The sequence below is a fragment of the Neopsephotus bourkii genome, unplaced genomic scaffold (assembly GCF_033783945.1).
Source record: "Neopsephotus bourkii isolate Nb327-2 ecotype Australia unplaced genomic scaffold, CSIRO-AGI_Nbou_v1 NB_940, whole genome shotgun sequence".
Lineage (NCBI taxonomy): Eukaryota > Metazoa > Chordata > Aves > Psittaciformes > Psittacidae > Neopsephotus > Neopsephotus bourkii.
In genome coordinates this window covers 3,742,150-3,754,533 of record NW_026901434.1, presented here as the reverse complement: position 1 = coordinate 3,754,533, position 12,384 = coordinate 3,742,150, and the positions used below count along the sequence as shown (strand labels likewise).

Below are 12,384 nucleotides of genomic sequence, written 5' to 3'. Positions count from 1 at the left end.
CAAAGGTTTTTGCCCCTGAAGTGGCTGCACTGAAATGACAAACTGATTGATTCTGGTTTACATGTCTATGGTTTGCAAGAGTCTTTGAGCCTTTCTTGATGTGGGGTGCTGTACTTGGTGCCTGTGTGCTGTTCCGCTTCTATAACTTAAATAGCAGAGCAGTCAGTGCTCAAACCAATGCAGAGCTTCTTAGCTGTCTAACACAGATGAATTTACTGCCACAAGGACAAAAATGCTGGGGCTTACCAGAAAAAGAGAAGAAAGAAGGAAGGGGTGAGTGGAGCACACATCCAGGCTTGCCAGACCTGCCTTGAGAATCACAAGACAGAGATGGGCTACTGCGCCCAGCAATCACTGCCATACACACAGCTTGGCTCTTCCGTCAGTGCGAAGCAAAACAGCATATGTATCTTTTCCCAGATAGACATAGAAGGAAGGGAATTCCTCTGCGGTCCCAGCAGCCTGCTGCCCTGTGCAAATGCCTGCTTTGTCTGCTTCCAGACCTTCTGCTCACTGCCAGCTTTGCAAACGTGGAAAGGGTCAAATTTCAGACTTGCCCAGATTTTGTTGTCTCAGTTTTTGGAAAGTCTTATTAAGGAATGTTTAAAGCTATCTGGAAGTTCTTAAAAACTTAAAATGACAGGAATTCACCTCCTACTGATGGAAGAGTTGGGTGCCCTAACATCCAAGAGCTTCAGTCATGGCTTGTGACTCCCTGCCCACGCTGCAGGGTACATCATGTTCTGAAGCTTGGCTTTGCAAGGAATAGTACTTCTGTAATCAGCACATGATGATTACAGAGAGTAATTATAACATTGAGAGGTTATAAGATTTATGTTGGAAATATATATTCTGAATATGAGTTTGTAGACAGAAAGACTTTTTGAAGCCAATCCACTTTTTTATTTACAATTCATACATTGGGCAGCAACTGATAGCAGAACCTTTCAGCACTCGGCATCTGTCAAGAAAATGCTTCACGTATTAAATCAATTTGGTAATGAGATTTATTGTGACCTTATAGAAGGAGCGTAGAGAAAACCATCGAAAATAAAGCCTTCTTTATCTTCAGAACCTGCTTTCCTTGTAGGTACCCATTGCAGCTGATGAGAGACTCTGGGAAGCTGGGGAGGTGGGTCCATACTGAGTGAAAGAAACTGATTGTGCATTGTCTTTCTGTCCCAAGGTTTTACTACTCTGCTCAGTAACTAAGGAGGCAAGCTGCATATGAAGAGCATGATTTCTGGCGTAGCATAAACTTTTTGCCCTGAGTCTTTAGCAAAGTTATCTTTTTCCTCTGTACTTCTGATTAAGTCTGTTTTGATAGAAGAATAGCTGAGTCTCTTCATATTTTTTCTGTTCACCAGCATGTGTTTTATATGCTGACATTGCAAAACTATGAATCTCGAAGTAAACATATGACAGATTCTAGAGTGTGTTTTAACTTAGGTCAGCTGGTTGCAGCAGTGTCTGTGCCCACCTTAAATTCCAATCTCTTGCCTGAACCAAAGGCATCCACTGAGATCGGGAGTATCCTACCTTTCTCACAGATAACTGCAGAGGTCTAAAAGCATGAGATTGCATTGTATTTAGGGCAATTGTCTGCTGTAGATCAGAACTGTTACAAGTATCTTGAGGGTATGACAAACATTTTTCTTTTTCTTGTGCGCTTACCCATAGGATGTGGACTGTTCTTTCTCTTTACACAAACCAAAGATTGTCTCCCAAGTGCTGAATCAAAGCATGTCATTTAGAAAATGTCTGGTCTTGTGTTGAGGACTGCAGCTTGGGCAGTACCCAGCATCCTCTTGGCTATTTCCAGTTTAGTTGCCCTCAGTGCTAGCTAGCCATCCATATCTTATTTCTGGATTGAATCTTCAACACATCACCTACCAGATGTTTAGCAATCGTTTTCTCTGTGTTAAATTACCACTTAAAGGAAGGAGGGAGTCAGACTTTTAGCACTGATGGAGCTCTGCTGAATTTTAAGCTGAGGGAATAGTTTCAGGGTAGAGTGGAAAAACAAAGGAAATGATAACTCAGCTATTTCTTTTAGTGGCTGCATGAGCCACCTGTACTTTCTCTAAATTAACTACTTCACTAAATTACAGTTTGATGATTTCAATGGTGACCCTTGGGGTAAGTATCCTAGAAGGGAAGAAATGAAATATGGTAAATAGTCACTTGACCTTCACTCTTCACTTTTTCATGACAGTACACAAAATCCAACAACCTCACTCTCTCCTGGTATTGCTCTTGGTTTAACATGAGATGGATAGGGGTGTATTTCAGTGCCACATATTTTTTTATCCCATGTAGATTGCTGCAAAAGCTGGGTTCTGTATGACTGTTTAAGAACAAACATGGAATGATGTTGGGAGTGAAAAGTATTTTTTTTTCCTGTCAGTAGCCAAACTCTGGTCTGACTAGGTCTTGCTCTGTTTTCTAGATAAAAACAAAAAGGTTTCTCAACTTAAACCAATTGAAGCTAGTGGTTTCCAAAACTTCAATAGCAACAGAATTCTCAACTGGTACATACTGATATAATTGAAGTTTATGTTGTAGCTGTTTGTGCCACAATTAATACATTTTTCTAATTCCCTTTCCATGAAGAGAGGTCCCAATTGCTATGATCAGTACTTTGCCAGCCTCTGTAGTTTTATCCACTCTTTTATCCAAACTTTAGTGGTGCTCCCCAGTCATGCTTTGTGGCTCCTCAAAGGTATGGCAGTACAGGGGAGCTGCAAGGCCAGTCAGAGTGGCAGGGGAACAACCTGTGAAGCCAATTTTGTAGCTGTGTCCTTCCCATTCCTCTGACTCCTATGGGATGGGAAAAGATGATGAAAAAGCAGTGTGTTACTGGGGGATGTGATAACTTTGTTTTAGTGCATGATTTAGGTGGGGTTTCGGCTGAGATGATACTGCTTTCCAATTGCCTCTGTATTCTGCTAGTCTTGTGTGAGTGGTAGAAATCTTAAAGGTTTTGGCTGCAGATGAGGGCAGCAATGCAAAATAAACTTAGGTTTTATCTTTTTTTCCTTTCAAAGATTGCAAATGAATTTCTGTAGGCAGAAGAATGTCTTTGTTTTGATAAATGTCTACAGCTGACAAGTGATCATCCTTGCAAATAGCCTCCTCTTCTTGTACATGCGCATTAGTGGTTTCATTTGTGAAATATCCATGCACCCATCTCTTCTAAATCTTGCTTTACAGTGCTTCTTAAAAGGACACAACCCACCTCTTTTCCTCTCCTTACTGACTTTGTTTTCCTCTATTCATTGTGTTCTCTGCAAACCCGAGAGACTGGGATTGTCCATTCTTACATTTGTAGATAGATGACCTGAAAGGGTTGAACTTTTCCACATTTTCCTTTATTCCTTGTGTTCTGTAGGTACACAAATGGTATGTTTGAAACTGCAAATCATAAAGAAATACTTTCTATAATTTTTAATCAAGATTTAGATAGCAGATATGCCCCAATACCTTCCTCTGTATTAGCAAGGGCTTAAACTGCACTTTCATTGTTTATTTTTGGAAAGAAATATAAAGTAAGTGTCTGTGGCAAACCAGTGAAGTCACATTTTCAGTCTCATTCACTATTTTAAATAGCAAATTGGTTATTGTTTCAGTTCTAAAGTCTCCATTGTCATTTCTGTTGGTTTTGGAGATAATTTTGCATCTCAAGGTACTTACCCATTTTGACAGCAATGATGCAAAGATAACAGGGCAATTCTGTAGCTTGGTTTCTCAGTATTTTTTAACAGCATCCCCTAAAATAGAAATGCAAAACTATGTGTCCTACTTTTCCCTCACTAAAATAGATGCCTTTTGTTAATTTTAGATACAGCAGAGCAGGATATGTAATTAATGATATCAAAGAATCCATAAGATATTTAACAGGGTCCTAACATCAAGGACAAAAGCCTGACAACAGCTGTACCTAATGATTTGGTTTGTAAAATGTTTTCTTTTATTTCAGGAAGTTGGATGCTTTCATCTATGATGCAGCAGTGCTGAACTACAAGGCTGGAAGAGATGAAGGCTGCAAACTTGTCACAATAGGGAGTGGATATATCTTTGCCACTACAGGCTATGGAATTGCGCTTCAGAAAGGATCACCTTGGAAGAGACAAATCGATCTAGCCCTTCTTCAGTTTGTTGGAGATGGTAGGGACCAATCTTTTGTCCTTTCTTTTCTTTCTCTATGTATGCACAGTGAATTCAGTTTCAGTAGCTCTGAGACTTCCACTCCTCTTACAGTCTTTAGAAAAACTAAACAAATGCAAAACAAATGAGTAAAATTATTTTTTGATGCTGAAACAGGAATTCTCTTTCACTCTGTTCTAGCTCACTTCATCACCAAGGGCATTTGCATCTATTTTCAGAAAGTGTTTACATATACATCACAAAGTAACACTGGCCTCAGTGTTAGAGCTTCTCTAAATTTATTTGTTTTATCTCTTAATTTTGCCTTTGAGCAGTTCCTGTGTTTTTACTTGGTTATTTTTCAATGTAGCAAGGTTGGGGGTCAGTCTCTTTTCAGAAGTAAGTGATAGGATGAGAGGAAATGGCCTCAAGTTGCACCAGGGGAAGTTTAGATTGGGTATTAGGGAAAAGTTTCTTCACTGAAAGGGTTGTCAAACATTGGAGCAGGCTGCCCAGGGAAGTGACTGATTCGCCATCCCTGGAGGTATTTGACAGATGTGTAGATGTGGTACTTATGGACATGGTTTAGTGGTGGGCTTGGCAGTGCTAGGTTAACAGGTGGACTCAGTGATTTCAAGGGTTTTTTCCAGCCCAAATGATTCTGTGACATGAATCTGAGTGTTTAGCTCAGTTCAGCTGGTGTGAGTGATGCCAAATCTAGGATGGATTAATTAAACTTCTGGTGAAAAAATGTGTACGGAATTGAAATAGAGTGACTGGTTTAACTGGATTTCAAACAGCTATTTTTCATTCTAACGCTAAAATAGAAGAATTGTAGGTCCTCTTGGCACTTCTACCCTGAGCACCTTTGGTGTATTTGTAGACAGCAATAATGACTTGAACTACATTTTGAATGTAGAAATGTTTCTTTGCCACAATGAAACTTCAAGCCTTTCACATGTGCATGCAAATAATATGCTGGTTAAAAGACGTCTATTTATGACTAACTAAAATCCTTCTTCAGATTTTAATATGGGGTGTTTTACATGATCTGTTAGGGGTTTTTTACACAGATGCGTGTGTTAACTTTTTGACAGTTCTCTGTCAGTGAAAGGGGGGTTTCACTGAAAAATAAACATGCACTTAGTGTCACCAATGGAATGCCACCGAGACTAAGAATGGCAAATTTCTGTATAATAGGACAGTTTAAATGGCAAAATGCAGGACCTCAGCATAGCACCCTCCTGTTCCATAAAAACCAATACAGTAATTTTCATACTGGAGACAGTATGATAGTCTTCCAGCACATGGATTTTACTCCTGTTACAATATTAAACGACTGGAAGAGATGTAATCATCATGGCTGATGTATTTTGTCTGATGTACCTATAAAGATACTACTGTCATCATTATTGAACTGCTGGATTTAGAGAGGCTTATGAAAGAAACATTGCTTCCTCTGCTAAGGAATGAAGCTATCACCCATAATAGCTATGTTTCAGGCAATTACATAGTCTTGTTTTTGAACAGTTGCTAAAATCTTTGCTTTATTTTTCTATTTGTGTATATTTTATGAATAGGATATTTTTCTATTTGTGTGATACTCTTAAGTGTCAGGTGCTGTTATTCTGACCCAGAGTAGTTGAATTCTTTTCCCAATACTAAAGAAGAAAATGCTTCTGTAGCCTTAAGACGGATCTGGGTGTCTTTCTCAGTTGTGGGCTAACCCCTCTAGATGTTGCCAGAGCATTGCTGAGGTTTTCATTCTTTTCACCTTGCATTTTCTTCATGCTTACTCTTTCATCATTTTTTCTACTTCTCATCCAACAAAAAGAAATTAAATCACAGGGAAGGAAAATAAATTAAATAGAAGGGAAAGTATTTGAACTTATTTAAGAAAAAGCTTGTCAAAATACCAGAGGTACTGCATTTTTATGCATCACTTTGTCTCTGACTATCAGGGAGAAAACTAAATAGATGGGAGGAAAGAGGAAAAAATCTTACACTGTGACCTGTGGCTTTATATAGTATATAAATGCTTATCTCTTTAACCCATTTTTATTAGCTGAAAATAATACAAATTAATTTATTTTATACAAATATATTTATATTTTATAATAATTTGCCTTCAAAACTGTATTAAAACTGGAACAAAGCACCAGGAAGTAAAATGTAAAGAATGATTGCCTGGAACTAGCATGACCTGATTTTGCAATAAGACCATCTAACTTCAGTAGTTTGATGAGTAATCTTTGTAGCTATGGTGTTACGTAACATTGTTTTTGTAAATTAGAAGGGATGAACCCAAAGTTCAGACCAACATCACTTTGCTGTATCACTGAAAATCTCTTTGAAGTTATCTAGACTAAAAGCAAGCATCATCTTAAGTTGGGGGGAAAGCTTCATCTTAAGATGATACCCCTGGGAAAGCTTTAGTAGAGTCTGAATTAGGTTGTTTAAGTAAATAGGCAAACACAGATGAAGGCAGAAATACTTTTTTCACATGTATAGCCTCTGCTGAATTTATTACTCTTTCAGATTCAGCCTGTAAAATAGCAAACCACCTAGTCGTTACTGAATTATTATTCAACATATGTAATAGAACATTCATCACAGAATGGGTTTATTTCCATGCATGATTATAAATCTAATGAGTTCAATAATTGTCAAAAGAAAAATGCTGATGAGTTGAACAAAGACCATTTCTTGATATGAATGTTAGGTTAATAAGAGAGAACCTTTAGATGATATTAGATATTTGGCTAAGACCAAGTAATTTGTTTAAAAGTATATCTGATTGCACCTAAAAAGCCCCATGATTTCAGCTCTCTCACATTTACACAGTGATGCGATAGCCTTTTGAAATGTGTTTTAGAGCTTTAAATTTCCTCTGTGTCTTTCTCCTGTGATTTTTCTCATTTGATTTTCCCTTGCTTCTTCTACATCATCTATCAAGCCACTGACATGTTGAAATGAAATTTTTTGCACAATGGATAAGAACCTTTTCTCTCTTCTTTGCTGCTGTAAAACATCCAACTGCAGTGTTAATGACTTGGTCATGCAGGAGCATCTATTCATACTTTCCAAAGTTGATGGCTTTGAATCCTCTCTTTACCTTGCTGGCACTGGGAAAAAAAAGATAAGGTAAATGCAGAGGAATGTAGGTTTGATTTAGGGATAACTTTAAACTTAGGCTGGGTAGTTTATGTGTATATACATGAGTAGTGTTTTGATCCTGAGGATAGTTCTTCTGGGTGGACAAATTATCCTGACAAGTAACAATTACACTGCAAAAACAGCTGAAGCGTCAGTGAAAGGAAGCATGTTACAAGATGCCAAATGGGCTTCTCTAACAAAGAAGAACAGAGACAGAGGGAAGGAGGATAGGAAAGAGTTTCTGAAATAACCCCAAAATGTTTCATCATGTGGCCTGTGCAGGTTCATATACACAGCCCAGTTCATAGCAAATTGAGATGAATATGCTTATGCATTTTTCAGTTAGATTAATTGCTTTGGAATACTGAATCCTTTCAATATAAAGAGTTAGGAGTTGCTTTTTCCTGTATAAAGAATATAAGGGAAGTGTATCACTGGTGAATATCTGGCTTTGTACATCTTACATTCTGTACATCACATCTCATTATCTGAGACAACTTCCAGTTGACAAATAGCATCTGCAGTTTTGTTTAAAATAGTACCTCATCAGGGTAATTCTCTAAAGCACAGTGGTGGTCATGCTTCGGGTTTTTTTAGCTTGCTGTGGTCACAATATGAAACTTTCATTTCATGTTTTTTAACAGAGAAATAAAAATATTTCTACTGAGATGCAAACACTGTTTCTCAGTCTTCTGTTGAGAAATGGAAGCACCCAGGAGTTCAAAAGCAACTGAAATGATGTGGCTGCTAAGAAGCAGCACCATCATTTTGTTTGGATCTTCCACCCACAGCCACAGGAATGTGTCAGCACAGAAATGTTGTGCACTGAACACTCACATGAAGCGTGCTTTGATTTCTTTTCTAAACCTCTGTAAAGAGCAGCTGGGCAGGCTGATGTACCCAGAACCCAGCACATTCCCCTCACAGCTGCCAAGCGTGGTTTTGTGCTAGTTTGCTGTTTGGTAAGTCATTAAAGGCTCAGACACGCAGCCTGTGGAATGTAATAAGTCTATAGCTGTTGGACTACCAACACTTGTGAAGGCACCCACATCCTCCAGACTTCAGTAGCAGGAACTTTTGACCAGCTGTCTGAAGGCCCAGGTATTGCAGATACTCCTTTGGCTTTGGCTGCACAGTGCCATTTTAAACAGAGTAGTACTTACCTAAATATATCTTGCATAGTTCAAAAGACATTGCTTCTGAAACCTATAGCATCATGTCTTTGGGATTTGGAGGAGAATCTCTGGTGCCCAGTAGGTGAGGAGAATTTCTTTCATTCTCTCTCTCCCCAACCCCCCACTTTTTTTTTCCCCCTGTTCATTTGTGAGCAAATGAGATTATTGAACTGCAAGTGACAAAGCTGCTTTGGGATTATGAGAGTAAGAGAAGGGCTTCAGAGTGTGCAAGGGTTGGAGAGAAGGACAGTGAGGAGTCATTAGCTATGGAGGATGCAGCAGAAATAGAGGGGAAAAGAGATGTACGATAAGCAGAAATAGATAGAATCAAGGAACAGGAAAATTCTGGGTAAAGAGAGCAAGTTTGGGGAACAGTGGCAAAGTACCAGCCAGCTGGTACTACTCATCTGAGGTATTGGTAATGTATTGTGCTACCTGCAGGTTATGAGCTCAGTTCAAATGAGGGTCTGGGAAGAGATCTCCAGGAAATGAGGGGCAGATGGTGTAGTCATATTAAGCCCTTAACCCTTAAAGCTTCAAACTTTAAAGCAATTAGTGACACAGAGATGTAAAGAAGAAAACTGGTTTTGGTTTGAGTTTCCATAGAGAGTCTGTTATTCCCTTCTTAATAACTTTCAGTTCTGGTTAATCTTTATGTACTTTTAGGATGGCTTAATACACTAAGAATTATTTTCCTGGGTGGATAATTGCTTCCCACTCCCTACTGGTAATAGGTAGCTGTGGAAATGAGATTTGCCCCCTTACATCTGGAAGAGGAAAGCTCTTTGTTAGTTTTTTTTCATATTTTAGCATAAGCTTTCCAAGTCACTGTCTAGATGATAAGGAAGTGTAGCACTGTGACTCACTTGGCTGTTAAAGACCAAGAAGGAAATACATATGTGATTATAAGGACATATTTTCATTGCGTGCTGCTCAGGCAGAATACACCCACAGTCCCAGTGATTTTCTGTTTATATTTAGTGTCCTCCTCAAGCAGTGGGTGGAACAAATGTGACTGGAGAGTGAGTGTATAAGTGGAGGGTGTTTGTATAGCTGAACAAGAGTTAGAGGGATTGTAATATTGAAAGTCATGCTTTGCATTTCTGATAATTCATTCTTAGCTAATGGGGACATGCAGAGTGCAGTCATTAGCTCACAAGAAGTTTACTGCTGTCAGTCATCTGTGTTCCTCATGCTATTTTTACAGGGGGAAATAACTCAGAAAATAAGAGAGATTGTTTTTGGGGATCCAGTGAATTCCAAAAGTTGCTATGCTTTATATAATCTCTTCCATGAAACACGCTGGATGGATCATAGAACTAGGTCAAATTGAAATTGATGAGCTTATTGAACCAAATGCACATCAACTCTTTTGGCTTCTGATGCCACTATTCAGTAAAAACCCTCTCATATTAGGGTCCAAGTGATGGGGTGCTACCTTCCTTGTCCATCACTCAGTGGGAGTTCTCAACAGAGTAAGTGTGAAACAGTGTCCCCAGATCTGAAAACTACCATTTTCCCAGTCTGAGTGAGCAGATGTTTCTGATAGTGGAGCCATCATCTTTGATGATGCCCTACATCTGACCATTGTGAAAGTCTATATTTAACCCTTTTATTCAAGATCTGTAACTAGTATATCTCAATTTTCTTTATTTGTGTGCTGGCTCCTGAGGCTGAAACTCAGGCTGCACAACAGTCACCACCCCTTATACTGTCAATACCAGCCTGTTTCTTTTTGCACCTTCTGTTCTCACATGCATTGTGATCTCGAGCTGGGTTGGCCTCCTCCTGCCCTGCACCTGGTACAAGGTCAGGGCATGTGCTGAGGTCTGTCATACTTAACCAACAGAGCAAGAAAGATCTCAGGCTGCAGCTTGGCTTTCTCCACTTGGACAGAGCATCCTTTTCTTGCTTGACATAGACATGCTCCAGCAGAACAGGCAGACCACACTTAGCTAGGGGTGGTTGTAGTGTGTGGCAACACAGGGGAGAATTAACATTTCTAGACAACTCCCAGTCATACAAGGCAGTGTTTTTTAGAGTCAAGGGAGGGTGACTCTCCATGCATCTGCAGTTGGCTGGTACACTTGATACATGATGTGACATTGGCACTGGCAAGTCCAGCATTAGAGGTTTCCACAGCTCAGGGGGTTGCAGTGCCTTTGTGAAGTGGATCTCACTGTGTAAACCCCATCTCTCACCCATGCTCAAGAGAGCAGTAGCACGTTTTAGAAATGCCACTGTCAGAGAAACCCCCTTTAGATTATTTTTTTCCTCAGTTTGTTTAGGTTTGCTGTTTCTCTCATGTTCTGTTGTCTCCTTGTGCCAGGTTTTAGTTTGCAATAAGGCGAAAGGAGCAGGCTGGCCCTGAAGTTTTCAATTGCAGACAGCACATGAAGGGTTAAAAATCTTTTTTTGGATTCATAAGGGGCAGATAAAATATATTTCTTCTCCTATGTGTGAGAATAAACAAGTTAAAATTAAGGTAAGAATGCGATAAGAATACCCCTCCAGAGGTCCTAAGGAAGTAGTTGAAGCAGCCTGTGAGCCATCAGTCATTATCCCCAGGAACCTGCTTTTAACCTACATGGTTAAGGTAGAGCAGAAAAACACCTGTCTGTTAAAGAAGAAAAATAAGAGCTTAATGAATTATAGACTTCAGTGATTCTAAAAATATTAAAACAATTAATTAGCTGTTTAATTTGATCATTGGAGGATAAGAGAATCAAAATTTACAAGTCAATTTTCCAGTTATAAATCTTGCAAAATTAATGTAATTACTCATCTGGCAGGGTAACTGTTCTTGCAGAGAGTGCAGATGGATACATGAAACACAGGTAAATAGTAAATTCTTCACAAGGATCATTTCTGCTTCTTTTTCTACTTAGTCAATGTTTTGATTGTTATCTCTGTTTATATTTTTGTAGCTTATTCTTCCCTCACATAACTTTTATTGGTTTCTTGACAGACATTTCTCACATGTAGAGATAATTCTGAAGTCCTGTCTCTGACCATTATTTCTTCAATTTCCCTCCATCAAACACTGTCCAGACTTCTGCTGGTGGTGTTTCCCTGGGGCTGGCTGAATGTAGCACACCTTTTGAAACCAGTGTCTAAAACTTCTGACTGCTATTCTGGACTGTCATGAGTCTGTGCTTAATCTAGTTGTATCACACTGAAACCCAGCCCAGGCTTGGCTTACTTCGTAGAATCCCAGACTGGTTTGTGTTGAAGGGACCTTAAAGCTCATCCAGTTCCAACCCCCTGCCACGGACAGGGACACCTTCCACTAGACCAGGTTGCTCCAAGCCCTGTCCAACCTGGCCTTGAACACTGCCAGGGATGGGGCAGCCACAGCTTCTCTGGGCAACCTGTGCCAGTGCCTCAGCACCCTCCCAGGGAAGAACTTCTTCCTAAAATCTAATCTAAGTCTCCTTTCTGTAAGCTTAAAGCCATTCCCCCTATTGTCCTGTCACTGCATGCCATTGTAAAAAGTCCCTCTATTTCCCAAGAGTGATGATCAAAAGAAGTAAATCATGGGCTTTGTTTTGATTTTGGGGTGTTTTTCACTTCAGGATGAAGTGCTAACCACAGCTTTACTGGCTGGCCGCTGTGGTTTTTGGTGCTTGTGAGCAGCTGTGGGGAGGAGTAGACTAAAAGCTCTGTGAGAAGGGAGTGAAGGCACTGCCAGGCACACAGCACTTCTGATGCTTGTTACTAACCAGCTGTCAATGTATGTTCTTGGTTTTGCCATCAGAATACAGGGTTAGATTCTCCGTTTCTGTCACTTTTCCCCATTCTATGACTTTATGTGGGTTTGGGGATTCTCTTTATTATAAATAACATAGTGGTCAGTATTCGTGCATTTTCTTGGATGCATATGTAGATGTAGAGGACGAGTGAAATG

The 12,384-nt window shown here is 39.6% G+C and overlaps 1 protein-coding gene across 3 annotated transcripts in view; it reads left to right on the top strand.

The window, feature by feature from the left end:
- Positions 1–12,384, top strand: part of GRIN2A (glutamate ionotropic receptor NMDA type subunit 2A) — a 180,810-nt gene that overhangs the window by 156,730 nt on the left and 11,696 nt on the right. For all 3 annotated transcript variants that reach the window (XM_061358300.1, XM_061358299.1, XM_061358298.1), the window contains exon 12: positions 3,980–4,167. In XM_061358300.1, the coding sequence (XP_061214284.1) occupies positions 3,980–4,167 (188 nt within the window). The remainder of the gene's footprint in view (positions 1–3,979; positions 4,168–12,384) is intronic.